Source organism: Lactuca virosa, chromosome 5 (assembly GCF_052849685.1).
Source record: "Lactuca virosa cultivar CGN04683 chromosome 5, Lactuca_virosa_CGN04683_v6, whole genome shotgun sequence".
NCBI classification, from domain to species: Eukaryota; Viridiplantae; Streptophyta; class Magnoliopsida; order Asterales; family Asteraceae; genus Lactuca; species Lactuca virosa.
In genome coordinates, this window is record NC_136430.1 from 449124692 (window position 1) to 449152573 (window position 27882).

At 35.2% G+C, this 27882-nt stretch overlaps 5 protein-coding genes across 7 annotated transcripts; 1 reads left to right on the top strand and 4 right to left on the bottom strand.

Annotated features, from left to right (window-relative positions):
- Nucleotides 1-2695: 2695 nt before the first annotated feature.
- On the top strand, nucleotides 2696-4224 carry RIC7 (ROP-interactive CRIB motif-containing protein 7). The gene has a single exon (XM_079050417.1). The coding sequence runs from the start codon at nucleotides 2710-2712 to the stop codon at nucleotides 4084-4086; it is 1377 nt and encodes a 458-aa protein (XP_078906543.1). The 5' UTR covers nucleotides 2696-2709; the 3' UTR covers nucleotides 4087-4224.
- On the bottom strand, nucleotides 4170-5446 carry LOC145114417 (uncharacterized). Its single transcript, XM_079050420.1, has 4 exons — nucleotides 5100-5446; nucleotides 4896-4996; nucleotides 4719-4791; nucleotides 4170-4616 (listed from the first exon to the last, which is right to left on the bottom strand). Exons 1-4 carry the CDS (start codon nucleotides 5215-5217, stop codon nucleotides 4339-4341), a joined length of 570 nt encoding a protein of 189 aa, XP_078906546.1. The 5' UTR covers nucleotides 5218-5446; the 3' UTR covers nucleotides 4170-4338.
- Nucleotides 5447-5567: 121 nt separating this feature from the next.
- Nucleotides 5568-7842, bottom strand: GLTP1 (glycolipid transfer protein 1). Of its 2 annotated transcripts, none has more exons than XM_079050419.1 (7): nucleotides 7762-7842; nucleotides 6669-6803; nucleotides 6532-6587; nucleotides 6301-6431; nucleotides 6094-6229; nucleotides 5876-6007; nucleotides 5568-5771 (listed from the first exon to the last, which is right to left on the bottom strand). In XM_079050419.1, exons 2-7 carry the CDS (start codon nucleotides 6784-6786, stop codon nucleotides 5736-5738), a joined length of 609 nt encoding a protein of 202 aa, XP_078906545.1. In that variant the 5' UTR covers nucleotides 6787-6803; nucleotides 7762-7842; the 3' UTR covers nucleotides 5568-5735. The 2 variants fall into 2 exon arrangements, with proteins under 2 accessions (XP_078906545.1, XP_078906544.1); XM_079050418.1 differs by lacking the exon at nucleotides 7762-7842 and adding an exon at nucleotides 7739-7757.
- Nucleotides 7843-9539: 1697 nt separating this feature from the next.
- LOC145114418 (uncharacterized) lies at nucleotides 9540-12682 on the bottom strand. Of its 2 annotated transcripts, none has more exons than XM_079050422.1 (11): nucleotides 12489-12682; nucleotides 12090-12206; nucleotides 11835-11930; nucleotides 11538-11641; nucleotides 11091-11404; nucleotides 10925-11013; nucleotides 10737-10842; nucleotides 10535-10632; nucleotides 10184-10435; nucleotides 9984-10067; nucleotides 9540-9881 (listed from the first exon to the last, which is right to left on the bottom strand). In XM_079050422.1, exons 2-11 carry the CDS (start codon nucleotides 12195-12197, stop codon nucleotides 9861-9863), a joined length of 1272 nt encoding a protein of 423 aa, XP_078906548.1. In that variant the 5' UTR covers nucleotides 12198-12206; nucleotides 12489-12682; the 3' UTR covers nucleotides 9540-9860. The 2 variants fall into 2 exon arrangements, with proteins under 2 accessions (XP_078906548.1, XP_078906547.1); XM_079050421.1 differs by having other exon boundaries at nucleotides 12090-12212.
- A 2922-nt stretch (nucleotides 12683-15604) lies between these two features.
- Nucleotides 15605-16917, bottom strand: LOC145114419 (large ribosomal subunit protein eL14y-like). The gene is made up of 5 exons (XM_079050423.1): nucleotides 16811-16917; nucleotides 16625-16726; nucleotides 16117-16246; nucleotides 15932-16044; nucleotides 15605-15808 (listed from the first exon to the last, which is right to left on the bottom strand). Exons 1-5 carry the CDS (start codon nucleotides 16811-16813, stop codon nucleotides 15755-15757), a joined length of 402 nt encoding a protein of 133 aa, XP_078906549.1. The 5' UTR covers nucleotides 16814-16917; the 3' UTR covers nucleotides 15605-15754.
- Nucleotides 16918-27882: the final 10965 nt, after the last annotated feature.

Below are 27882 nucleotides of genomic sequence, written 5' to 3' on the forward strand. Positions count from 1 at the left end.
AATAATATTTTTAGTTATTAACAATTATTTATGTTTTGACGTATTATACTAAACTTAAATAAAATAATTTTTAATATAACGTCCGGTTTATTTTATTAAAGTGATGCATCATATTTTTAATTTAAAAGGGAGGCTAGAACATGTATTTTTTATAAGACATCGGGGTACCCTAAAACGGAATAAAGATTTTGTTATGAATTGTTATAAACCCGATAAGATACCCGAAACCCGACGGGAAAACCCGAAACCCAATGGGGCGCCCCGATAAGATACCCGAAAATTATCGGGGCGGGTTTGGGAAACCATGCCCCGCCCCGAACCCGCCTCGTTGCCATTCCTAGTCAGGCCGAAGGCCCGGCGAGCGGTCTGGATAGGCTGTAGGCCCTACGAGGCGGTCCAGACGTGCCGAAGGCTCGGAAGCGGTCCAGTTATTCTATAGGCCCTGCGAGGCGGTCCATTTAGGCTGATGGCTCAGTATGCATGTTGTTTGTGTGATATTGTTATGGTTTGTATGGCGTTGGTATTTTGGGGGAACTCACTAAGCTTCGGGCTTACAGTTGTTGATTTTGTTTCAGATACTTCAGATGATCGCGGGAAGGCGAAGGCGTGACCGTACACTTCCTCACATTTTATGATTTGGATTTCTGGGATACTCTGATGTCTAAACTATTTTGAAAATACTTTGTAATAATTAATGATTTTGAATGGTTGAAAAAGTTTAAATTGGCTTGAATTTTTATGGATGTTACATAAACCCTAAAAATTAGGGTTTGCCATTGACTGACGTACGCCCAACGTATAAATGGGTACGCCCAGCGTACTAGGGGGCTACCCCATCTCATGCATCCATCGAAGTACGCCCGACGTACCTTATATATGCCCATCGTACTAGGGTCCTTAAGCCAAAATAAAGAAAATAAGATGCTAAGAGTTTACCTTACATATCGGGTGTTACAAATATGAATTGTAAGAAACATTGGAAGCCTATCATAGATAAATTTCACTCAAAGTTATCGATTTGGAAAGCAAGATCTCTTTCATTTGGGGTAGAGTGACCTTATTGAAATCGGTCCATGGAAGCCTTCCTACATATTATTTCTCATTATTCTTGGCTCCGTCTTGTATTTTGGATGAGCTTGAGAAAACTAGAAAGAGGGTTTCTATGATGAGGCACAACAGGAGATAAGAAAAAAAACCCATTGGATCTCGTGGGACAAAGTGCTTGCTTCAAAAAAAGATGGTGGTCTAAAGGTGGGTTCCCTTAAGGCTCAAAACATCGCCCTAATTACGAAATAGGTGTGGTGTATTTGAACAAAAGAAAGGAATCTTTATGGTGCAAGTTAATAATGGGACTATATAATCTTGTGAGAATCAGGGGAATTTTTGGCGAAGAAAACATTACCAGGAGTGTGGCAAAACATATCCAATATTTTTTAGTGTACATCTAGTCTTGAAATATCATTTGAGGACGTATTCCAAATTCACACCAGTTTTGGAAATTGCACGCTGTTATGGAAGGATAAATTGATAGACTCCATCCCGCTGCAGGACCGGTTCCCGACACTTTATTCCCTCAAATCGTGCAAATCATGTTTTCTTTGTGAAAGAAAACCCGGGGAATGCTTCTGTTGGGTTTGGAAATCGGATCCCACCTCCACTGAAGTTGTACACGAGTTATCCATGCTTGATTCCATTAACTGTAGTTATAATTTCTTGGAGGTCAGGACGTGTTCAGATGTATCCTCAGTAACGATGACATCTTCACGGTAAAAGCGTTTAGAAAAGTGGTGGATTCGAAACTAACAGCAACATGAGGCGAGAGGTTCAATTGGGATAAATTAGTTACATTGAAAGTCTCATGTTTTGTTTGGAGGGCGGTGGATGGCATGATCTCGGTGGCTGATGTGTTGTTAAGAAGAAGGATCCAAATTCCTTCCAGCAGTTGTCATATATGCGATAATTGGGTGGAAACAATAGATCACGTTCTAATCGGTTGTCCTTTTGTTGTCAGCCACGCTAGATTGGATCTTAAAATGGTATGATATTCCTATAAGACAATTCACAAGTATTGTGGAACTGATTAACTTTGTTGCATGTTGGGGGAATTGTCCTAAGAAACGAAAACTGTTAATAGCTATTTCTACGGTCTCTTTTGGCGAATCTGAAAGGCGATGAATGATAAAGAGCACAACATGATCCCATAATCTTCCACCAAGGTAGTTGACGATGTAATATCACTAGTATATTTTTGGCATAAGTACATGAGAAAACACAACACCTGTTGTTGGTCGAAGTGCGTGTGCTGCCCTTTTAGGTGTGGTTATGTGTAAATGTACACTTTGTAATCTTGTGTTTTTTCGGTCTTGTCTAGTTCCTTGCTTGATTCCGGTCCTCTTTTTATTAATATCATTTCCGTTTCAAAAAAAAAATCAAGAAAAAAAAACGGCAAAAAAAGTACATGCATTAACCAATGAAAAACAGTCTAACATTAATCACCGCATGTTATAATTACCTAATGATAATTAGTCTTCAAAGAATTTTAGAATAAAAAAAAATGTGGCCTCCAATCAAAATAGTCTACAACATAGGTTCTATTTGGAAAATAGATGGGTTATGAAAATATTATACCCATATAAATTCACCATATAAATTCACACAAAGAAACACAACATATGCATTTCAGTGCTCATAGGGATTTCACAGCTTTCAATGGCGTTTTCTTTTTCAAGATATGCTTTCAGTTTCTTGATGTTTGTAGTAGCATGTTTTACAATCGGTAACTCACAACCCATGCTGAACTCAGTTGAGCAAGAATCAGTGTACCGAGTGCTTGAATCGCTCAACTCTGACGTCCCATGGCGGTCTCTCTTCCCTGACGACCTCTGCTCCTCCGCCCCACACGGGGTCGTTTGCGACTACGCCAGCGTCACCGGAACCCTAAACATCGTCGAGCTTAGTTTCGGGTACGTTTCCGATTTCAACTCCAACCCGACCTGCTCACCAAGCTCCACACTACTTGACCCGTTACTCTTCTCTTCTTTTTCCCACTTACGTAAACTCTTCTTCTACAAATGCTTCACCCAACAACCCGTTTCTTTACCTGATCTGTCACGGGTTGGTTCTGGTCTTGAAGAGCTTGTATTCATCAACAACCCAACCCTTTTTGGTTCATTGAGTGACTACATCGGTAACATGACTAGCTTACGCCGGTTGATCATCACCGGAACGAAAGTTTCCGGCAAAATCCCGGTTGGGTTTGGCGAGTTAACAAATCTAGAAGAAGCTACACTTTCACGAAACAGTTTCACCGGAGAAATTCCGGAAAATGTATCAAACTTGAAGAAACTTAAAGTTCTTGACCTCAGCCAGAATGGGTTTAGCGGAAATGTTCCGGGAACAATAGGAGGATTAGAGAATCTGTTGAAGCTCGATTTGAGTTCCAATTATTTTTCCGGCGAGATCCCGGAGACGATGAAGGGTTTAAGGGGTTTGGAGTTTTTGGATTTGAGTGATAACGGATTGGTGGGTGGTGGGGTGCCTTTGTTTCTGTCCGAAATGAGTAAACTAAAGGGGGTGTACTTGAGTGGGAATGAATTAGGAGGGGTGATTCCCGACATATGGAAGAACTTGCGGGGTGTTAACGGAATTGGGTTATCAAGAGTAGGGTTAGTCGGGGGAATTCCAGTTTCAATGGGGGTATTTCTTGGAAATTTGAGTTATTTGGGTCTTGATAACAACATGCTAACAGGGGAAGTCCCAAAGGAATTTGAGAATTTAGAGTTATTGAGCGAGTTGAATTTGAACAACAACAATTTGAGTGGGAAGATACCCTTTTCTCTAGGGTTTATGGGTAAAGTCGGAGGGAAGTTAAGGTTAGAAGGGAACTCAGAGTTGTGTGTGGATGAAGGTGTAATTAACTTATTTTACAAGGTGAAGATATGTAACGAGGTTGAAAATCCCATATCTGCCCTTGTCTATGGGTATGGCATTAGCTCTTCAAGTAGAGTTGGTGATAATAGTACATGTTGTTGGGTATTGATTTTGGTTTGGGTGGTTGTTAACTTGTTATGGCAGAGACGATTTTGATGTAGCTAACAAAGAAACCAAACCAAACCAAACCAAACCAAACACATTTTGTTATATCTGACTTGCAAATTGCAATGGCAAGAATGTAATTATAGTTTGTCACAATATTAATTATATAGTTGTTTAGTAGTGATTTTGAAAATTAAACGACCAAATTAGAAAATATACAGAAATTAATTAATTTTGTACAAATCTAAGATACCAGTAACCAACATCAAAATACATCATAGCTGGATATATATTGTTTTGTTGTTATTCTTGATCGGTAATGTCGTCTGGTGCTTTAGACTTTGATACTTTTGATGCCTCGTCACCTGACCCATCCTTTGGTTTCTTTTTCCGAGTCCTTTTTGGGACTTCGGGCAATGCCTCATCCCCGGCGTGTCGGCCTTCCGCACCGCGTGTGTGGTGTCTTCTGGGCTGCCTTGCTTTGGTTGCCTCTTTGCTCTCCGAGTTCATATTTTCCACTGATCGATGCCGGCGATGTCTTGCTTTTATCTTGTCTCTTCGAGACACCTTTTGCCCTGAATCTGTAAAGTAAAAAAACAATCATCATATTATTAATAGCTCCTGCTAATTTTATAACATTTGAGGAATTGAATTGGGAATTAGGAATTAGGGTAATAAATAACCTTCAGAAACCCATTCAGGGCCATCACTTAGGTCGGATGATGCGAATTGATCAGGTGTACCATATCCTTTCATCTGCACCCACAACAACAATAAAACGGGGATTTTACACAACGATTGATTGTTCATGTTCAAAATTTAGACCAAACTTATTATCAATTTACAATTTACATACATACCCAGCTGGGGGATTCTTGTGCTGGTCCATCACATCCTACATGAGCCAAATGCTTTACATCTGTGGGACCACCAATTTGTATTTCCTGTTTTTTGTCTTCCTCTGCAAAATTCTCAAATTCGGTTATTATCCTATTCCTATTGTAATTTATAATTTATAATTTATAATTTATAATTAAAAGGCAGGAGAGAAAGAGACTACTGACCAAAAACTTGAGAGATATATCTGAGGCCTTTAAGAAGCCCTTTCACCTTCATACTACCCATCGTTGGAGGAATTATGATGATCTTCAATTTTATCAGGATGGGGTCAGCTGACCCCATAAAATGTCAAAAACCAACTCAGATATATACAATACAATACAATACCAATATAATAGATTCAGATATAATAACCAGGGTGATTGGGGAACCCAGAAAACAAAACAAACAGATGTAATTGGGTATTACAATCAATGAGAAGAAAATAGGAAGAAGCTTGGGACGACGTATGCATGCATGAAGCATAAAAAATTACCTTATCATTAATTTATACCAATTCAAACTAGTGGACAAAATTTAGATGTAAATGAGAGGTGGTTGAGAATTGAGATAGATAGATAGAGGGAGAGAGAATATAAATATCCTTCTCATTGGCTTGTACTCTGTGCATCTATATTTGCAACTTGCACCAATTTTATGTTAAGTAACAAAACAAATACGTTTTATATAGATGTTGATTATAAGTCTTTAACAGATCATTAACTGAAAATGGTACACATTCATAAAAGCATATATCATAGTCTCTTCTTCCTCAATGAGGTTTAACAAGTGAGAACCAACAACTTTATCAGTCAATGTCATTACTTTGCTTTCATATCATCCAGACCAACGCTAGCCTGCATGATAAAATGAAAATCAAACAAATTAAAATCATAATTTTCATGGAATAAATTATAGACAAAAAAAAAAAAAATGAAGTTTTGTAATGAGATGATCTCACCAAGAACTTGTGGTTCTCTTCAAGAAGAGGTGTGAATGTTGCACAAAATTTTTCAATATCAGAATGGATGTCACCTTTCCCACCCACAACATCCATGAACTTCTTCCTATCTGGAGCAAGCTTCATTGCAACCTGTAAATCCATTTTGGAATAAGAAATTATAATAATATTAATTTATTATTATTAAATTATAATAATGTACAGAAGTAAATGGATACCGTGAAAGTTGAACTGGCTAACCAGCCATGGTATTTCTTGAGTGTCTTAGTGTAGGCTTCAGAACAAACTTGTGACATGCTCCAATCTTTGTGCTCCATCAAGTTACGAAATAATTCTACTATGAAGTCCATTGCTCTGAAGGGTATTTTGGGGTTTTTAACTATTTGTGATAATATATAACTGTAGGGGTAGAATCGTAAACTCACCTAGTTAGCCACAATAGACCATTGGTGCAGCTAGATGAACCATCTGCTTTCTTAGCTTCAACCTCAACCCGAACCATACTGTATAGTTTCTCAAATTCAGATGGGTTGGATAGATACTTGTTCTCTAACCTCTGGAGGAAGAGAAACAAATAACCAAATACACATATAAGTGGCAAATAATATATTAATATATAAATCAAAATGAAGGAAAGGGAAAGGAATAGCACTTACTGTTATGTTACCACCAACATCAGTTTTGACAAGTGCCATGGCTGCTCCGAAATTGTCTAGCAGTAGATAATAAGAGAATTAGAATGAAGGAGAAACATCATGACAAAGTAGTTCTTAGTTATAAAGCAAAACCTTACCAATAACAGGTAATATCTGTTTGCAGACTTCTAAGAAAGGTTTAGAAAGCATTTCACCTTCTTCAGACTTGACATGTTTCATTCCTTCTAAAGCAGGAGTAAATACTGTCCCTTCCATCTTCAAAATTGAAATGACTGCAACAGTAAATAATATGAATTATAGATTAAATGCTTAAATTTGCTTCTTTTTAGTGTAGACAGTTGGAGATGAAAAGCAAAAAATGTAAAATGTAAGCAACAAAGCACAGCATAATTGTTATACTATATGAATTTTAACTAAATGCTTCCACAAAGCTACATAATTTACCTGAGTAAAGGATAGTAATACAAGAATAAAAAAGTCATCCTTAATCCTAGAAAATGAAGTTGATGTAAATCACAAACCATAATTAAAAGTCTAAAAGGCTAGATTATCATTAGTCCCTCTGTTGCTATTAAGAGCACAAAAACTCGATGTGAAGACTGTAAAACCACAATCCCTACCAGCAACAAAGATAAGCACAGCAACAAAATTAAGTAAACACCAGTTACTGATCAGGATGCTATTTGATCCTTACTTGAAAAAGTGTGCAACAATTTGGATCATCAAATTCACACTTTATAAAAGCCGTATGACCAAATGCTTCAATAACTCAGCTGATCAGAGGATTTACATTCAAATCTAGCTATATGACCAAACGTATCATTAACCCGATAGATCAGAGGGTTTACGCTTAATTCTAGCCATATCACCAAACGAATTACAGAAATGAGGTCAAACGCATGCAGAAAAACAGCACAGACAATCTAGAGCACAAACGAATTACTACAAAATTGAGGTAAAACGCATGCAGAAGCAGAACAACAGCACAGACAATCTAGAGCACAATTGGCAAACGTAATATCAGAAAAAATTTGCATAAATCAAGAGAAACATATACGTAGAGAAAGAAATCCGATCCACAAACCCTAGATTCATATTATCATGGAACTCAATTTCAATATTTTCAGAAGAATGTAAGTAGATCTGAGCACAATTGATTAATCAACACAAATACAAATGATCATCATTGTGAAAAGAAATTAAGTACAGAGATCTGAAGATTCGAAGAACCTTTTGCTTGCAGATAGTTTAGCTTCAAGTTCGCCTACAACAGACGCAGTTTTTTTCTCTTTGAAGTCTCGTTGACAGTCAATAACGATTTTACTTATAAGCTTCACGCGGAAACCGATCATAGAAAGAAATTTTCAAATTAATCCCCTAAGTTATTATCTGTGACACTTACACCCATAAAATTTAAATAACTTAGTTATTATCGGTGACACCCTTAATCCCCTAAGTTATTATATGTGACACTTAGGTGCTGTTTGTTTTTTCTCAGGCAAAATGTCTGTGGTCTGCGGACCACATCTGTAGACCTCCGCAGTAGAAGAGGTGGACCAAACGTCTGCAGTCTGAAAAAAGAAGACTGTTTGTTTTTTTAACATCTGCGGGCTACTAAAATAAACTGAAATCTAAATAAACTGATTTTTTTAAACTTCAAAGTGATTTTTTAATATTTTTATGACTTTGTTATAAATAATTAACGAATCTAGATCAACTTTATGTATTATTATATAAAAAATAAAAATAAAAATGGTATGAATTAACGTATATATTTGATAAAAACCAACAACTTTGGTTGCAAAGTTATAACTAAAGATTATAATTAGTGATCAAAGAATTTGATACATAAATGGATGGAAATAAACTTTGATTTTTTCAATTAAATCCACTAAAAACGTACAATAAATACTTTCTCGAGAAATTGACGATACTGTATTAAATAATGTTTTACAAAATTTGGCAAAAAAATATAAGAATATATTATGATTTTTTTTTCATATTTATATAAACAACTTCAACGACTATTATTGTAATAAATCTTTAAAAATATCATGTTTGTATCGTCGAAAGTTTTTTTTTTTTATTTTTAAGTTTTGTAATTTTTTTTTCAAATTGTTTATCATTAATAAAGTTGGAAAAAATATAAATTAAAAAAAAAAAACTTAAAAAAAGTAAAGATATATATGTTTTTTAGGCTAGAAGATGTCTGAAGATGTTAGAAGACTCTGGTCCACATCTGCGCCAAGAAGAGGGCGCGCAGACATTTTTAGGTCTGCAGTCTTCAAAAAAACAAACAGTCTGCGAAGGCTAATGTCTGCGCGGCGCAGACAGAAGAGGTCACGCAGATCTGCAGAGAAAAAACAAACACTACCTTACACAATTACAGTTCACACCCCCTTTATTTTTGCTGACTATGGAAATTTACAATGAAGAACTATTCGAAATTCAAGTGCATCCATTATTAATTTTTGAAAACGATTTCTTTTTTTTTTCTTTATTCTTTCACAATTAAAGATATTTCCCTTGTTTGGTTTGGTTGTGGTCATAAATTTAATGAATAATCAGACTACGTAATTAGTCTTATTTGGGTATCATTTTTATTTTACTTGGAATGTGCTATCCTCTCTTTCTTCCTCCCTCTTGGACTATTTCAATTTTTAGTTTTAGGTTTCCCTACACAATTAGTTGAAACTAGATCCAGCAAAATCGATCAAACATGTCAACCTAATCGTAAACCCAATCCAAATTTAACAGAATTAATTATGACAACAAATAATAATTGTATATACTTGATTTCATTTTAGATTCTACTCTTTAATTAGCATTTATAGAATCCTAAACCTATTAATTGATAGTTGTGTTCTTTCTAAATCCGACCAATTACTGAGTTTGTAACTTATTTGATAAGTCTAACTTTTTTATCATTCATGTAAACTGTAAAGTGTGAACTTCATGTGGGTCAACCCAAGTTAACCCATTAATAATATTTAATATAACATATCATGTTAGAAAAAAATAATTATGATTGTGGGGTGAGGGTTATGGACACGTTCATCCATTTGAGCTGCATCTTAATGATACAAATATACAATCCATACACATACATGATCTCCTTTTTACATTACATAACATTACACACATTCTCTCACGAACACAATGAGACCCACGTGGGTACATGTGATGTCAGTCCTGCTAAATTATGCTAACCCTGGGAAAACTTAGCACAAAAAATACATATATCTGTAATGGACAAATATAAAAATCAATAATCACACAACAAATACAAAAATTTAAATTCTTGACCTATCTTAGCTGCCTTGAAACTCTTAACTTTCAGGAATTCTAGCCTGAAACCACAAGTAGTCCAGCATTAGAATCATAATATATATATAAATCGAAACTGCATATGTGTATATATGTATGAGTGTATGTAAGGATGTGATGCTTGCCTTGTTTAGATACTTTTTGTGAATTTTCAGTGCTTCTGACAAAGCTTTTTTAGCATCCAAGCTTCCCGTTATATCACCCATGATCTGGAATCATAAAAGTCATAAATGGTCTTAAACTCTAGGCCAAATTTCAACCAATATACTTTATTTTTTTATTTGGCACAAAATTCTAACAAATAGTTGTATGATTTAAAGAGAACCTGAGCAACATCATCTAGGCCCTTAGCCTCATTCAAAAGTTTCTTGTTTTTGGTTTCTAGAACACCTGCAACCAAGAAAACAGCAAGAAGACTTTTTTGATCTGTGCGTCCATTCTTCACGTTTTTTCTCTCATATTTTCCATACTGTTGTAGCATTTTCTTGCTTAATTTTGTTGTTACAACAACTTCATTCGAACCATTTGAAGCATAATGAGCAAACATGTTTGGATTATACTCCATGGCCCACATAACCTGATTTCACATTTTTAAACAAAAACATCATCTTTCATCTTTCCAACTTCATACAAAAAATAAATGAGTAATAATAATACTAATATAGATCTCTTTTACCTCCCATAGATATAACGCATCTACAAAGGAAAATTCCCTTCTGAAAAGCACCATTAGCATACGAATTGCAAACAAATATTCTCCACCATCCAACCCCTCTGATTCAAGTAAATTAAATAAAAAAATGTTGTCGATTTATTTAAAACTTAAAAAAGCTTTTACAATAAATAGCAGATGGAAGTTGAAACTTGGTACTACTTACCAAGGTGTTGATGAAGCTTTGGGTCAACAACTCTCATAACTTGTGAAAGTATGCTAAGTTGTGATTGCACTCCCATAGAAGTTGCATTAGACCTGAAATTTTCCCTCTTTATAAAGGAAACCAGAGATTAATCATTCCACATAAAGAAAATATAAAATATGTATATAAAATAAAGGCATAATACACACCACTCTACGCATCGCATGCTCAAAGCACCAAAATGCATCTGCTTCTTCTTCCAAAAGAATAACCATTGGGGAACATATATCATTCATTCCTGTTTAAAATTAAAAAGCACATGAGCTTTATGTCCTACAGTTGTTGTGATAACAGGGTATATATAGTGTTTCTCACCTTGAACATAACCAATATCATCATCTACCCAAGTATATATAGCAAGAACATCCCACAACTTGGCTTGATTAGCTTCATTCTCATAATAAACAAGAGAACGATCTGTGCGTACCACATCCAAACCTATCTGATGCAAGCTCTGTTTCCACTGAGTCACTTTCTTGTCGGAATCGACATCAGAATCTGCAAATTCCATTCCAGTGTCTTCTATTGGTTTTCCATCATCATTGACTATAGGTGACATCACAAACTTCCCACTACCAACAATGGGTGCCATCTTTTTGCATTCCTCTTTCCATGAAGCATACTGTTCCCTAAAAACAAAAATAACATTTTTACTAAAATGTGAGTGTACTATTTGATTATCAGAAGAGTAAAATATAGAAAAGATTAGAGATAAATGGCATATGTAATTAATGTACTCCACATGTTATGTGAAGAGACTACCTCCTCTTTGCCCTGAGGGCTCCTCGTTCCTCAGACGTACTGTTGGGATCATAACACCCCAACAAAAATTCCCATACTACCCCTTTAATTGATGGATGAATGCCCTGGAATGATTAAAAAAAAAAAAAAAAGAAGAAAAAATATTACTATGTCTCTACCCCTATTTGTATCCTCCTAAGAATATATCCATATTTTGAAAGTTCAATCAAAATTGGGAATTTGATTGTCTATTATAGACTTTCAAAAATTTCATTCTTTTTGAAGTAGAAAATTGTAAATCTACAAGAAAAACAGTACCCCTCTTTGTATCCTCCTAAGAACACCAGCTATATCCAAATGGCCATCTTTATCAAATGCAGCATTCCATCTCCTTTCACTTAAAGTTTTCCCAACCTGAAACAGTTAAACAATCACCAAGCTTTAAACATTGTTACAGGATTAGTAACAATGAGATTTTAAAAATCATCTCTAAAAGTAGAAGAAACCAGATACAGAAATTGCACAACAAACGAAAAAATTAACAAAAAAGCAAGCGATGAATTTTGAACAGACCTTGGGCTTGAAGCGCGTCTTCGGAACAAGTTCTTGGCACTCTGGCCTAACCGGAAAAAAATCTTCCATATCGCCATTTGCATTAGAACTAGAAATTCTCTTCAACATAAGACACAGCTGCAGCTAACACGCACAAAAATCACACCCGATTAGACGCCAAAAATCATTCACCCTACCCAATTCATAAACCCATACATAAGCTTAAAAACCCTAATCAATAATTTCTTTTTAGTTTCCAGTATCTATACTAACAACTCAAGCTTACAAATTGTGTAATTTCAATCCACTTACCACCAAGAATATCACATAGCTTATCAATTCATGACAGAGAGAAGCAACAAAGATGCAAATAGACTTAATTTCTCTAGAAAATTCTTAGATATGAAAGGATTCGCGCACCTTGTTTCAAAAACTTATTGGGAATTGTGAAGAAATACCGAATCCGGGGATATATAACAAAACTTCCGATGAGACGAAATGTTCTTGGATTTCAACGGCGATTGATAGACCAAAAACATGAGAATTAGGCGACCAAATGATCAAAATGCAAATCAATTTGTATATTCGAATGATTTGAACCTGCTTGCATATGGTGGTTTGAATAAAAAATTAAAAGTTATTGCTGGTTTTTTTGTGTTTTATCTGTCTTTGAATTGAACCCCTCAACTATGTATAAAACCAAGTCGAACCCTTTAAGCTATATAATCGTATCATTTGCATTGAATTCTTAAAAGAAAAAAAAAACCCTTTAAGCTATACAATAATTACAGAGTGACTAAACATAATTTATTAAAAATATAATGTTTAAAACTTCAAAAAAAAAAAATTGAATTAGGAAAAATGAAAGATACGACAAATTTGTTACATGCATAACGTGTATAGTATAAGTAGTCAATCAACAAATTACAAACTCAAAAACTAACTTTTTTAAGTTTTGAAAATATATCACTTTATAGTTTATATTATATATTATATTAGATTTCATAGCTTTTAAGTTTAAAATTGGATTTATTGATATATGTATGTCGGTCTATCGTCTTTTGAAAAGGTCAGTTGCCCTATTGATGTATTATAGTTTTGGATGACATATCAAACTTTTTATTACAAAGACCATATTGTATCCCTATTACTTTTTCTTAATAGGAGAAAATATAATAACCAGATGATGAGACGACAGAATTGTTCGTTGCTCTCGAAGTTGACCAATATTTGTCTTGTACTTAATAGTTAATACCCACCTTGTGTGTTCGTCATGTTTGTATTTATCTTGAACTTGTATTAAGTCTCACTCCATACATCAAATTTGCAAATTATTTTCTTTTTTCTAAAAGACATTCTGAAAGTTTTATAAATTCTATTAGCGGAATTTCATAAAAAAACAACGTTGTTTGGATTTCTTTCGGTTTAAATATCCGAATAATATTTCTTTGATTCAATCACCGTGACTTCGGTTTTTTTAAACAATCGCCATAACCGGATACAATGGGTTTCGTAGTAATTTTGATTAATCATAAAACTATGAATCGTATATAAACCACTATAATTTCATACGATTTGGTTTAATATTCCGGATTTTTTTTGGTTTAACCAAAAAAAACTTCAATTTTTTAAAATGATTTTCTAATATGTGCCCTAAAGTCACATATAACAAACATTAATTACAACAAATATTAACATAATTAAATACGAAATGCATTGATTATAAATATTATTACCATAATTAAATGTCAGATTTATTAATAATCTCCATAAATAAATGTATTTTATATTTAATTATGGTAATATTTTTTATATTTAATGTTTTTTATATATGTCCTTAGGACACATATTAGAAAAGGGAGATGATTTGTACACAACAATTTTTCTCCGTACACAACAATTGGTGTTTTAAAATGTTGTACTATATAACTCTGTAATGCATAAATTGTTGTGTATGGCAAAAAATTGTTGTGTATACCTTTTTAAATAACCATCATAACCAAGGAAAGGGTTTTCATAATTATATTTATGGTATGACAAATCATAAAATCTTTTAATAAGCGATCATGAATATGAAAATCAAAAATATATGAAAGATTATTTAATCTCTATGTTTACTACTTTGTCATAAGAATATCATAATATTCTATTGATATATTTAATATTGATTATCAATTTTAATAACAACAAAAGTTGAAACATAGACAATAAAAATCAATATACCGATGGTTTTTATATTCTGTTCCGTTGTATAATAAACTTTATTTTATTTTATTTTTAACCGACAAATATAATCTATTTCTAGACTAACACCTAACTTCACTTATGTCTATGACGGAACTTGAACCATCGACCTCAAATAGGAAAGGTACCACCTAATACCACTGGGCTAGTTAGTTAAATGATCAAGGCCATGGGTGGACTATACAACACGACTTAAACAATGTGGCCAAATTACTATACACAAACATCACCCCATAAGGATTTTAGATGTTTAAACTGATCAAAAGTACAAGAAAGTTGATAAACTCTTCATGAATATGTTACTTATAAGGACAAACGTACTTTGTTTTATGTGTTAGGGATGCATAGGACAAACGTACTTTGTTTTATGTGTTAGGGGTGCATTGATGTTGAACCAGATGAGATGACATGTTATCACAATATACAATTGTGGCCTTAGCAGTGGTACACTAAAATGATATAACATTTCGTTTGGTAGCCATATTATTCAACAATACATTTCCAATGTGGGGCACCCATGACTGCTAGAAGCAATAAATTTTCACAACTCAAAATGTTCATCTACTTGATGCACTGTTATGATCCCACATCGGCCGAAAATACTATAAGTTGGTGGCTTATAAGTCTAGGTGTCCCCTCCTCCTACAAGCTGGCTTTTGGGAGTGAGTTCTACACTTGGGCTTATGGCGTGATGCGGGCCTAGTATGGGATGGGTCCGTATAAATTGGTATCAGAGCCGTCCCCATCTTTTAAGGTGCCAACACTTGGAGTGGTGGCCTACGGAGTGGTGGCTTGGACCCAAAAAGAGGGCTGCCAACCGTGACCAACGTAGTCGTGACCAACAATGACTCGGAGTGGTGGCTTGGACCGAAAGGGGGTGCCAACCGTGACCAATGAGGACGTTGGCTCTTCAAAGCGTGGGATATTGTTATGATCCCACATCGGCCGAAAGTACTATAAGTTGGTGGCTTATAAGTCTAGATGTCCCCTCCTCCTACAAGCTGGCTTTTGGGAGTGAGTTCTACACTTGGGCTTATGGCGTGATGCTGGCGTGATGCGGGCCTAGCATGGGATGGGTCCGTATCATGCACACAGTTCAGAGGTTACATCTTTCATAATTGTGTGTTATTTGTGTTTTTCTAGATATGTTAATTCTTCTTGTGTGATTGGTTTTTAGGATTTGCCTTCAGGAAAAAAGTGGTTGAAATATGACATAGACGACCACCAATCCAGTATTTATCTATTTTGACTTGGCCATTTTCCAAAAAAAGAAAAAGAACAAACACAAAACATGAAGCAAACATATAAGTTCAAAATTGAATTGGAAAAAGTTTCTAACAATCATTTGTAAAGGTCAAACATAAGCACCTAGAATCCAAAACTGGTCAACTCAACAACAATTCAAATAAACTGTAGCAAAATCTTGTGCACAAATGACAAGATCATGCAGTCTCCTTCTTCAGCTTGGCTAGTTCTTGCCTAACAACACCAGCCTTCTGCAAGATCAGAAAATAAATACACACAATGAGGGGAAATTTTTAAAACCTGAAAGAAACAGCATCTGATCATATTGTTAAAAAGAATATTATAACAGAAACTGAGAAAAGAGGAAGGCTGACCTTTATCTTTGCCAACATTATCTTGAACCTATCAAAATCATTAAGAGATGCTCTCTTCTTTTGAACAATGAGCTTTCTTCCCCATGAACTGCTTTCCCACTTGTTCTTAACATCTGCAGACGACAAAAAACTTCATACAAGATAGATACCATGAACAACTACCATCCTATTAAAGTGATACCTACCTGCAGCCTCCAAAGCAGCAATGAGAGTTTTCTTGTTTGGAACTCTGTTGATGTCGATCTTGATATCTGTGAGTGTTAGCCTCTTGAAGTTCATTTGGCCCCTCACCATGTCAGGAGAATCAACAAGAGCCTGCAAATCAAAAAGGGAAAATTTTAAAAAGTGCACATTGTTGCCAGCATACTCATACAGAACTTAATCAAATTAGTCGCAACATTGTATGTTTTTAAGGAGCTTTAACGAATAAACTGGATGAAGTATGTTCGATCAAAAGATATAGCAGAAATCGCCGAAAGCTCTTAATCGATGAGCTACAATCCTATGTTACAAACTATAATTTTACAAATTCAAGTGACCTAAAACATTAAATAATTTTCCTATACCCTCAGGTCATTTCACAGCCTAAAAGAAATATAATTATGATATCTAGAAGAATGCATTGTTGCCAATTATCATATCATAGCAATAACTTGAGCTAGTAACAAGATGCTTGTAGTAAGATTGAGATACCCTGTTTTGATCGATGACATCGACGATCACTACGAGCTTTCCATAATCCTTTCCGTAGTTGACAAGAGCAACTCTTCCAATCTCCACGTACCTCTTGAACGGCTACAAAAATCAAATTACAGACATTATCAGACAAAGATCACTCAATAACACACACATAGAGATAAAAATGGGGTCACATTTTACCATTTTTTCAGGTGACCAACTGCTCAGCGCCGAGGAGAGCAGAGACGGTGTGGATGGATACGATGAAAATTAGGGTTTTTGACGGAGAGTCCATTTTATAGTTGGGGCTATTCTTTGGGCCGAACACCTATATGTCCTACTTAATATATTTAAGCCTTGTCCAAAACAGTCCGGCCCGAATCCCCAAACTATCAAGCTTTAGGCCTTTTGGAATAAACATGCAGATTACCCGCCAAGTTGTGTAAAGGTGTAAGGTGTTGTTTGTTTTTTCGGAGATAAAATGTCTGCAGCCTGCGGATCACATCTGCAAACCTCTGCTGTAGAAGAGGTGGACCAAATGTTTACATTCTGCAAGAAGAAGACTGTTTGTTTTTTAACGTCTGCATGTTGTTAAAATATACTGAGATTTAGATATACCGGTTTTTTTAAACATAAAAATATTACAAAAAACTAAATTTTTCATCAACTATAACTTCAACGACTAAATAAAACATACAACTAATTTACAAATATAGTTTGGGGTGAGCAAAAACTGAATAGATAAATTTTTTTGATAAAAACGCAACAAACCGAAAATAATAAACTGAAACCGATACAAAATTCGATGATGTGATGATTCAAAGGGCTAAAACTATGTTGGGATTCAATAATCAAAAATTTAAATGAACTTAGTTATTAATGTGGTATAAATTATGATAACTGAAAAATAAAACTTCATTAAATTTTTTGATATTATATCAATGATATTGTTTCTATCCTAAATAACATAAAAAAAAGTTACTGGATTTATTTACATTGCACAAAAATAAAAATATCTATAAAACTATGTCAAAATTATTTGGATAAATATATTATTTGAATAGAAAAACATATACATAATCATATACATAAACATTTGGGTTAATACATAATTATGATATAAAAAACAATAAATAAAGTAACAAATAAATACATAAAAGGAAAGGAGGATGACAAAAGTATAAAAAATAAAAAACGACACTAAAAATTACAAAAAAAATATTTTTTCTTTTTTAAAAGTTAAATACATATTGTGGAAGAGATAAGAAAATGCTAGAAGATGTTAGAAGACATAGGTCCATATCTGCGCCAAGAAGAGGACGCGCAGACCTTTTTAGGTCTGAGGTCTTTTAAAAAACAAACAGTCTGCGAGACTAAACATCTGCGCGTTGTCTGCGCGGCGCAGACATAAGAGGTCAAGAAGAGCTTTTGCAAAAAAACAAACACCACCTAAATGTTTCATATTTTATAAGATTGTGATTGTAAATGTGAATCAGGATTGAAAGATACACCTAAAATTAATTCGTTTTTAAATTACTTGTAAAATCTTATTTGTGTAGTATTAGTTAAAGTGTGATATTAATTAAAGAGAAATTAAATGTTCCTATACTTTTTTATCACTATATTAAATGATGACAAATATATTAAAATATTATCAATTCTATTAAATATGATATATGTCAGTATTTAATATGGGTATGGATGAGTAGAAAGAAAATGAAGGATGATATTTAATTTCTCTTAATTAAAACATCGATGATGAAATCAATTTTAATTTCTCAATTGGTAACTATAATTTTTGTAACTACAAACCACAACAATTAGAATGAACACATTTTAAGTATAAAAAACAATTAAGATCATCGTGATCATGCACAACTAAAAAAAACAATATTACAAATGAATTAATTGCGTGTTGTGTGATGTTTTACATAATTCAAGATGAATGAATAAAGTTGTGATGTATTATGAGGCTTCTTGCAATCTAAGGCTTGATTTCAAGCTGAAATGACGTTTTTTAGTCCATGAATGAGATTTATGAGACTCGAAATTTGATGTATGGAATAAAGACTAAAATTATGGCATCAAATCAGGAGAAGATCTTGCGATCATAGTGGGTTCTTAGGATTCAATTATAAATCTTGCTTTATGAATGTGATCGTTTTTTGCTTATAAGATCTCAAGATCATGAGTGAGAACTTAACTAACATCTTTTGATTGATTATTTTTTTCAATTTTTTTAAAATATGAAAACAAGAGTGTTATACAAAGTATTTATGTATTGTATATATGGAAATTATGATATCATTTTAGAAGAACTTCATTAGATGGTTCTTGAAAAATAAAATGTAAATTGTTTCCATTCTTAGAACATCAAAGTAAACAACTCTCGATAATCTCTCATATTTTCTAACTCCCACCACCTCGGCCTCCTCGCTTAGTTGATCTTCAGCAATGTTTGTTAGGATTCTTAACGAAGAACTCTAATCAAGGCAAACATACAATATTTATTGATAGGCCTTTTCACTTTTTGAACTTGTACATATGAATAAAATTGGAACTCAAACACCTAGATACGATGTCGGCATGCATATAGATACATTGTGTGCGTATGAATGTATGTGTAACGTCCGTAGATCCGGGCTAGTCAATTTAGAGATAATAGGGGTCGAAAACGACTTTTTGACAAAAGATTATTTAGAATAAATAATCTTGACCAAGTTTTAGAATACGTCTCAAGGGTTCCGTACATATGAAGAACGTTGAAATCCGAGTTATAACGAAGAAGTTATGGTCCGTCGAAGTTTTATGGCAAAACCGGCATGACACCGGGAGACGTAAATAGTGAATTTACGATGGAGGACTTTTTAGCCTTAGAAATCTAAACAAAAGTTGTAGTATATGTTAAACCGAGAACATACAAAAAAAGAACACCCAAATCTGACTTCGTATGAGGAAGTTATGAATTTTCTAAGATTTGGCTTAGCAGTGCACAGCCCGAAACTCGAATTTTAGATCGAGCGGTTTTTGGCCTACGCGACCTAAATGATAATTGAAGATCTCATTAATAGGAACTCAACGGTAAAAAGACAGACGAAAACAGAGTCCGTATGTAGAAGTTATGAATTTTACGCGGACATTTAACAGTATAATCTCCTCGTACTGTTAAATTTAAGATCGGTCGAGAATTAGCCGACGGAGTCAAAATGAAAGTTGTAGATCTTATTTTTACCTACGCGTGTATATAAAGAACGTCAAAAACGGAGGTCGTATATGAAAGTTACGGATTTTAGAAGTCGGAAGTGTGTTGTGCGAAAATGGGTGATGTGGCACAATCTTGGCAATTGCTTTCTCCCCAAGTCTTGCCACTAGATGGTGACATGTGGCACCAAGTTCAGCCATTTTTCAACCTATAAATAGAATCTCTCACACCCTCATTTTCTTCACACCTTTCCCATTCTTTCTTCTCTTTACTCTCTCTCTCTAGAACCTCTCTCTAGCCCCGAACCCCCCCCCCCCCCCCCGAAAAGCCTAGGGAATGTAACATCCCCATTTACACGACCAGAAAAGACCGATTTTGTTTATGCTTTATAAAAATCAGAGTACTTATTTTAATAAAAATCTTGCGGAATTTGTTCCCAGAAAAACATGATAAATACGTTATCAAAGAATTTCCGAAGAAATGTATTTTTATTCATTTTAAAACATTTGGGATGTCATCGTTAATACAGAAACATAAGCATAAACAGAACTTACATTCATTTACACTAGTGATCTACATCTCTTTTAAATCTCTCAGTGTAATGTAACTTCATATCGACACCTGTGATACAAATAAACTGAGTGGGTCAGGTTGGGAAACCTGGTGAGTACATAGGGTTTTCAACCCACAATAATATAATTATTATGTTTAAACATCAAACAATCAACCCAATTACCCATCCCCGTTATCTTCTTTACTCTTAAGGATCTACCCTAAGAATCAATTATTCCTCGTTCATTCATTCCTAAGGATCATCCTAAGGAATCGGCACGAAGTCCATCGTTGTCAATGACACAACTGTCAAGCACAGCTGCTAGTTCTATCACTTAGGCGCAACTGCCAGAATTGTGACATTCTATATGAGGCGCAGCTACCAGTATTGTCCTTCGAGCACAGCTGCTAGGGTTATCTCGTTTATTGACAGTATCGTTTTCGAGAGTCCACTCGCAATACATGTCAATGGGTTTTTAGAGTACACCGGTGAACACATCGTTCACAACACCTACAGGTTGCGAGCCTGCCAGTGTTCCACTGGACTGTCTAGAATAGTCTGTGGTTGTCATCCATACTCTGCTAGATGACGGGGCCATCATTTGGGAAAGGCTTCTCACATCGTCCACCTCTCACACTTACCTCGTGGTCTATAACACCTCTCAACTCATCATCCAACTCATATTCCATCTATTACATTTACCCATGTTTTACCCAACATATTCTCGTAGATATATATATATATACAGTTTAAATCATTTAAAACATGTATAAAATCGTTCATCCAGCATAGATAGCAAGTATACAGATAATATGCACACATAGCACGTAATTTATTTAAAATACTTCATATCTATGTGTAAGATGAAAGTAACTATGTGTTCACTTGAAAATGTGGTGATTCCGAACTCAGACAGCGCTTCGCTTCTTAAAAATAATTTCCTTCGACGAAACCTAGTATTATTACCACTAGAGTTTAGTATATTATTCGCCGAGACTAATTAATAGTCTAGCTATTATTACTATTATATAAGCGTTAAAAAATACTTATATAACCCATAATAATAGCCCAAGTATTTATTATAAGTTCCTAATAACGTTACTATAATTAAATAAAAACTATATTAAAAATAGCGTAGGTGTAGCTCACTTACAGCGGGTTTTATAGAAAACCGGGCTTTGCTTGAAGCAGCGTTCCCGAGCCAAAAAGCTCTTATTCTCGGAGCCGTCGAGCACTCCGGGGCTTCCGCCTCGTGCTAGGGAGGTTCCCTAGGCTTTTCGGGGAGTTTCGGGGCTAGAGAGAGGTTCTAGAGAGAGAGTAAAGAGAAGAAAGAATGGGAAATGTGTGAAGAAAATGAGGGTGGGAGAGGTTCTATTTATAGGGTGATAAATGACTGAACTTGGTGCCACATGTCACCATCTAGTGGCAAGACTTGGGGAGAAAGCAATTGCCAAGATTGTGCCACATCACCCATTTTCGCACAGCACACTCCCGACCTAAAATCCGTAACTTTCACATACGACCTCCGTTTTTGACGTTCTTTATATACACGCGTAGGTAAAAAATAAGATCTACAACTTTCATTTTGACTCCGTCGGCTAATTCTCGACCGATCTTAAATTTAACTGTACGAGGAGATTATACTGTTAAATGTCCGCGTAAAATTCATAACTTCTACATACGGACTCTGTTTTCGTCTGTCTTTTTACCGTTGAGTTCCTATTAATGAGATCTTCAATTCTCATTTAGGTCGCGTAGGCCAAAAACCGCTCAATCTAAAATTCGAGTTTCGGGCTGTGCACTGTTAAGCCAAAACTTCGAAAAATCATAACTTCCTCATACGAAGTCAGATTTGGGCGTTCTTTTTATGGACGCTCTCGGTTTAATGTTTTCTACGACTTTCATTTAGATCGCTAAGGCTAAAAGTCGCTCTATCGTAAATTCACTATTTACGTCTCCCGGTGTCGTGCCGGTTCTGCCGTAAAACTTCGGCAGGTCATAACTTCTTCGTTATAACTCGGATTTCGGCGTTCTTTATATGTACGGAAACCTTGAGACATATTCTACAACTTGGTGAAGATTATTTATTCTAAATAATCTTTTGTCGAAAAGTCGCTTTCGACCCCTATTATCTCTAAATTGACTAGCCTGGATCTACGGGCGTTACAGGGAACCTCCCTAGCACGAGGCGGAAGCCCCGGAGTGCTCGACGGCTCCGAGAAGAAGAGCTTTTCAGCTCGGGAACGCTGCTCCAAGAAAAGCCCGGTTTTCTATAAACCCGTTGTAAGTGAGCTACACCTACGCTATTTTTAATATAGCTTTTATTTAATTATAGTAACATTATTAGGAACTTATAATAAGTACTTGGGTTATTATTATGGGTTATATAAGTATGGTTTAACGCTTATATAATAGTAATAATAGCTAGACTATTAATTAGTCTCGGCGAATAATAGACTAAACTCTAGTGGTAATAATACTAGGTTTCGTCGAAGGAAATTATTTTTTTTTAAGAAGCGAAGCGCTGTCTGAGTTCAGAATCACCACCTTTTCAAGTGAGTGCATAGTTACTTTCATCTTACACATAGATATGAAGTATTTTATATAAATTACGTGCTATGTGTGCATATTATCTGTATACTTGCTATCTATGCTGGAGGAACGATTTTATACAAGTTTGATATGATTTAAACTGTATATGTATTTATATCTACATAATATGTTGGGTAAAACATGGGTAGATGACATATGAGTTGGATGATGAGTTAGACCATGAGGTAAGGGTGAGAGGTGGATGATGTGAGAAGCCTTTTTTCTAAATGATGTCTCCGTCATCTAGCAGAGTATGGATGACAACCACGGACTATTCTAGACAGTCCAGTGGAACGCTAGCAGGCTCGCAACCTGTAGGTGTTGTGAACGATGTGTTCACCCGGTGTACTCTAAACCCTGGCGATCATGCAGACTTGGTGCCTAAACCTTGGCGATCATGCAGACTTGGTGCCAAAACCCTGGCGACTATGCGGACTTAGTGCCTGTTGTATAAACCATGGCGACTATGCAGACTTAGTGCTTAAACCCTGGTGACTATGCGGACTTAGTGCCTATTGTATAAATCCTGACGACTATGCAGACTTAGTGGCTAAACCCCGGTGACGATGGACTTCGTGCCGATTCCTTAGGATGATCCTTAGGAATGAATGAACGAGGAATAGTTAATTCTTATGGTAGATCCTTAAGAGTAAAGAAGATAATGGGGATGGGTAATTGGGTTGATTGTTTGATGTTTAAACATAATAATTATATTATTGTGGGTTGAAAACCCTATGTACTCACCAGGTTTCCCAACCTGACCCACTCAAGCTTATTTGTATCACAGGTGTCAATATGAAGCTACTTACACTGAGAGATTTAAAAGAGATGTAGATCACTAGTGTAAATGAATGTAAGTTATGTTTATGCTTATGTTTCTGTATTGACGATAACATCCCAAATTTTTTAAAATGAATAAAAATACATTTCTTCGGAAATGCTTTGATAATGTATTTATCATGTTTTACTGGGAACTAATTCCGTAACATTTTTTTTAAAAGAAGTAACAAAATCTGTCTTTTCTGGCCGTGAAAATGGGGATGTCACAGTATGTATGTATGTATATATATATATATATATATATATATATATATATATATATATATATTTGTTTATAAAACTGATAAAAATATGAATAATACAAATATCTTTGCAATTTGTGTTTTTTATACAAGTGTCCTTATGTAACATCCCAAAAATTTTAAACAAAAGTTTCATTTTTAATTCATTTCAAAACATCAGTAATCATGTCAAAACAACCAAAAGTGTATCTTAATGAAATAATATCAGAGTACAGATCTCAAAATCACATAATGCAGAAAACATGGGAGGGTGTGATGCGATCAAGTTGGGACCTTCCATTTCGAGCTGGAAGTACCTGAAACATAAACTGAAAAACTGTAAGCATAAAGTTTAATGAGCTCCCCCAAAATACCACATATCATACATACGTAACAGTCAAAACATAATAATGTCTATTTCACCCCTTTCGGTATCTTTCAACCGGTATTGGATCTATTTCACCCCCTTTGGTATCTTTCAACCGGTGATGGGTCTATTTCACCCCTACAGCTAAACATACAATCATATCAGCAAAAGTCACGAAGACAACAAACATAAACAAACATAACATGTAATTGTCACGAAGACAACTATCATAAACATACATAACATGGAATTGTCATGAAGACAACTATCAGTCTATTAACATAATCTAGTGGGTCGGCATTGGTGCCTTCGACCCAAGGGTACAATGGAGGAAACCCATCTCGCAAAGCAGCTCAAAAGCCAACACGCTCTCAAAAGCGCGCCACAGGTGCTAATGTCACCTAGATAATCACATAAGGCAAGACCTTAATATACCTATCATTAGTTGAACAAAAGTCTATAAGTCAAAAGTCAACCCTCACGGTCAATTGTGACAACCGTCAATTTTTGGCCAAGTCAAAGTCAACTAAAGTCAACAAGTCAAACCGGTCAACTCATCTAACCCTTGTATATTAGGGTTTTCATTATGTTTCTTATTGTACAACTCGCAATCTCAATACAAAGTATCACTTAGAGTTTTCACGTGTTCGGAAATTCTAAACCCTAATCAGGGCAAGCGATGAAACTACTCGATAAAACATTATTCCTTAACCCTCGGGGGCATATAACAATCACAACGAGGCTTAACAGGATGTACAAACCTTGCATTACAAAGCCAAACACTTAAAAAGGTCGCAAACGAGATCTCTCTCAAATCTCTCCCAAATCTCTCTCTGTATGAGAAATCTCTCCAAGTGTGTGAAATCTCTCCCAAATCTCTCCAAGAATGTGAAATCTCTCTAAGTATGAGAAATCTCTCCAAGAATGTGAAATCTCTCCCAAATCTCTCTAAGTATGAGAAATCTCTCCAAGAATGTGAAATCTCTCCCAAATCTCTCAAAATATCTCTCAACTTCTTATAATCGCTCGGGGCATCCCGACCCTTAATTTAATCGAAAACCGCTCGAAAACGGGAGTTTACGCGAAAAACAGCCTTAAGGAGTCGAACTCTCTTAAGGAGCCGAAACCTCTTAAGGAGCCGAACCCTCTTAAGGAGCCGAAACCTCTTAGGAATCGAAACCACCTCCTGAGAACCGAACCTGCTAAGGGACCGAGAGGCCACCTTCGGTCCGAGAAGCCACCTTCGGTCCGAGAGACTCCACCTTCGGTCCGAGATGCGTAGCTGAAGGCCGAACCCTACTCTTGGTTTCCCCATCTACTTTCGGTTCTAAGGGCTAGGACCGAACCTCCGGCCCTGAATTTCGGATATTGGCAATTTTTACCCGGTTTTCAATATTTTTAGCGTTTTGAGCCCGTTTTTCGTGATTTTAACCCGAGATTTTCACCCAAACTTATATTTTGACATATAAGGCCTCATATTTCCATAATCTAATCACATTTTGAGGGTAATCATTATCTAAGACTAAAAATATAGAGGGTAAGATATGGAGTGGAGTGTTGACTTATCCTTTGGGCAAGGACACAAGTTACCTCCCATACCCACTCCAAGACCATCCCCAGTTACTATTCCACCATACCTGGTCATTTCATTGTCCTTTTCCCACTCTTTTCAGCCAAGTGCCTTGACACAAGGATAGAAAGACCCTCATCTCTCCTCCCATTTCACTCACACTTCACCAAGAAGCAAAAACTCATTCTCTCTCACTATCTCTCTCTAATCTCGAAAAATACAAGGCTGATAACAAGTTCTTCATCTATTCCTAGTAAGTAATATCACTCCTCACATGATTATTTCTCCTTCTTTCTACTTAAATCATGGATATCTTACACAAACATCATCATATGTGTGTTAGATCTTCGAATCTTCAAGCACCTTCTAAGTGTTCTTGAGTTGAACACCTCCTTTCTTCATCATCCATCCACTGAAATCACACAAGGTGAGTTCATACCCCTACATTTTCATGTTTTCTTCAAGTTTTAGGGGGGGAATACAAGTTAAAACACCAAGAACACAACTAAACTCACCCAACATCTTTCATCAGAAAAGTTGAGTCTTATTCACAGACTGTTTTGATTATCTTAAACTTAATATCTTTCAAAACTGTATAATATGCAAATAGTTCAGGTTCATACCTTTAAAATGACTACTTGCACATCTCCATACGATTTTTCTACGATTTATGGTGATTTTTACAAAACTGCCTATCTTTTCAGAAACGAATTCGGACCAGTCTGTGAATATGAACATTTTAACACAAGTTAAAGACTTCCAAAAATCATAATAAAAGTTATGAATAAACTAGACACATTTTATGAACTCTCAGAATTTACGGAATCAGTTTTCGACTTCGTATGATTTTTCTAAAACAGCGCAGAAAGGTTAAAAACTAGTTAACAGCTTATAAATTTCATAACACTTTGTATTATGTTGAGCAAAGTGTATAACAATAAGTTCTAAATATTGAATGTATTTTCTTGTTAGTTTATCATCATAAACTGAAAATTTAGCCATTCATGATAAGGATCCTTCATTCATTTCGAACACATAAAATAAGCTATAATAAGCATAGTTTATGTATTTTTACTACATGAGAAAGGTTTTACTCTCAAAACAAATGGGTTTTTCATATACCACATAATAGTAATAGTTTATGGATTCATAGCACTAATGTATTTTCATAAAAGGGTTCTTTTACATTACAAAATTTTTGGATAAACTATAATAGGTATAGTTTATGTTTCATTTACATTTCAAACTCATTTACCAAAGGTATTCAGTTCAGTTCACGTAAATCTGTTAATGAATAAATTTGTGAGACATTCGCTTCGCGTTACTTCCAAAGTAACGAAATCAAAAGTCCTGTAAATTGTAACCAGAGTCTCTTGTAGGGAGAGCGTGATAGTTGTGTATAGATCTATATTGGGTCTGACAAACCCACACCTGAGCTGCATGCAACAGCTAAACCGGCAGGTCTGAGGTGACAAGTGTCATTTAACTTGCGACGCCTGAAGAACGTTGTATTACGAGGCCGACTGGGTCATAGCATGGTTATAATAACTCACATGGGGTATTAACAAAACATAAGATTTACGGGTTTTACTTTTAAATTAAACGAGTTTATGTCGATTTAAACTTGCATGAATTATTTTAAGTATGGAAAAATACTTGTACATTTCGGTCTGGACATTTAAGACTACATAACTTTTATAAGGAAAATATTGGATTATCTTTGGAAACATATCTCTATTAAAACTACATTTCAACTAGAATTGTTAGACTTCAGCTATAATTGCTAAGTGTATATGCTAGAGTTATATAAGAATCTAGTCACAATCGACTTAGAATTGGTGGGCCCGCCTTGCTTCCTGTTCCTTGTGTAGTTGTGGATCTAGGGCAGACCCATTATATTCGATGGTTTATTTAACTTAAATTTTATA

What these genes read in the sequence shown, in the direction of transcription:
- LOC145114418 (XM_079050422.1), bottom strand. Translation starts at nt 12,197, where the DNA reads ATGTTGAAGAGAATTTCTAGTTCTAATGCAAATGGCGATATGGAAGAT. An exon ending in TTAGGAGGATACAAAGAGGG is followed by an intron (nt 11,642 to 11,834) that starts GTACTGTTTTTC and finishes TAATCATTCCAG; the next exon opens with GGCATTCATCCATCAATTAA. An exon ending in AGCATGCGATGCGTAGAGTG is followed by an intron (nt 10,843 to 10,924) that starts GTGTGTATTATG and finishes TCCTTTATAAAG; the next exon opens with AGGGAAAATTTCAGGTCTAA.
- RIC7 (XM_079050417.1), top strand. Translation starts at nt 2,710, where the DNA reads ATGGCGTTTTCTTTTTCAAGATATGCTTTCAGTTTCTTGATGTTTGTA.
- LOC145114419 (XM_079050423.1), bottom strand. An exon ending in ATGTCATCGATCAAAACAGG is followed by an intron (nt 16,247 to 16,624) that starts GTATCTCAATCT and finishes TTTGATTTGCAG; the next exon opens with GCTCTTGTTGATTCTCCTGA. An exon ending in TGCTGCTTTGGAGGCTGCAG is followed by an intron (nt 16,045 to 16,116) that starts GTAGGTATCACT and finishes TGTCGTCTGCAG; the next exon opens with ATGTTAAGAACAAGTGGGAA.
- LOC145114417 (XM_079050420.1), bottom strand. Translation starts at nt 5,217, where the DNA reads ATGGGGTCAGCTGACCCCATCCTGATAAAATTGAAGATCATCATAATT. An exon ending in CACAAGAATCCCCCAGCTGG is followed by an intron (nt 4,792 to 4,895) that starts GTATGTATGTAA and finishes TTGTGGGTGCAG; the next exon opens with ATGAAAGGATATGGTACACC. An exon ending in CCCTGAATGGGTTTCTGAAG is followed by an intron (nt 4,617 to 4,718) that starts GTTATTTATTAC and finishes TTTACTTTACAG; the next exon opens with ATTCAGGGCAAAAGGTGTCT.
- GLTP1 (XM_079050419.1), bottom strand. Translation starts at nt 6,786, where the DNA reads ATGGAAGGGACAGTATTTACTCCTGCTTTAGAAGGAATGAAACATGTC. An exon ending in TAGCCAGTTCAACTTTCACG is followed by an intron (nt 6,008 to 6,093) that starts GTATCCATTTAC and finishes ATGGATTTACAG; the next exon opens with GTTGCAATGAAGCTTGCTCC. An exon ending in AAGAGAACCACAAGTTCTTG is followed by an intron (nt 5,772 to 5,875) that starts GTGAGATCATCT and finishes TTTATCATGCAG; the next exon opens with GCTAGCGTTGGTCTGGATGA.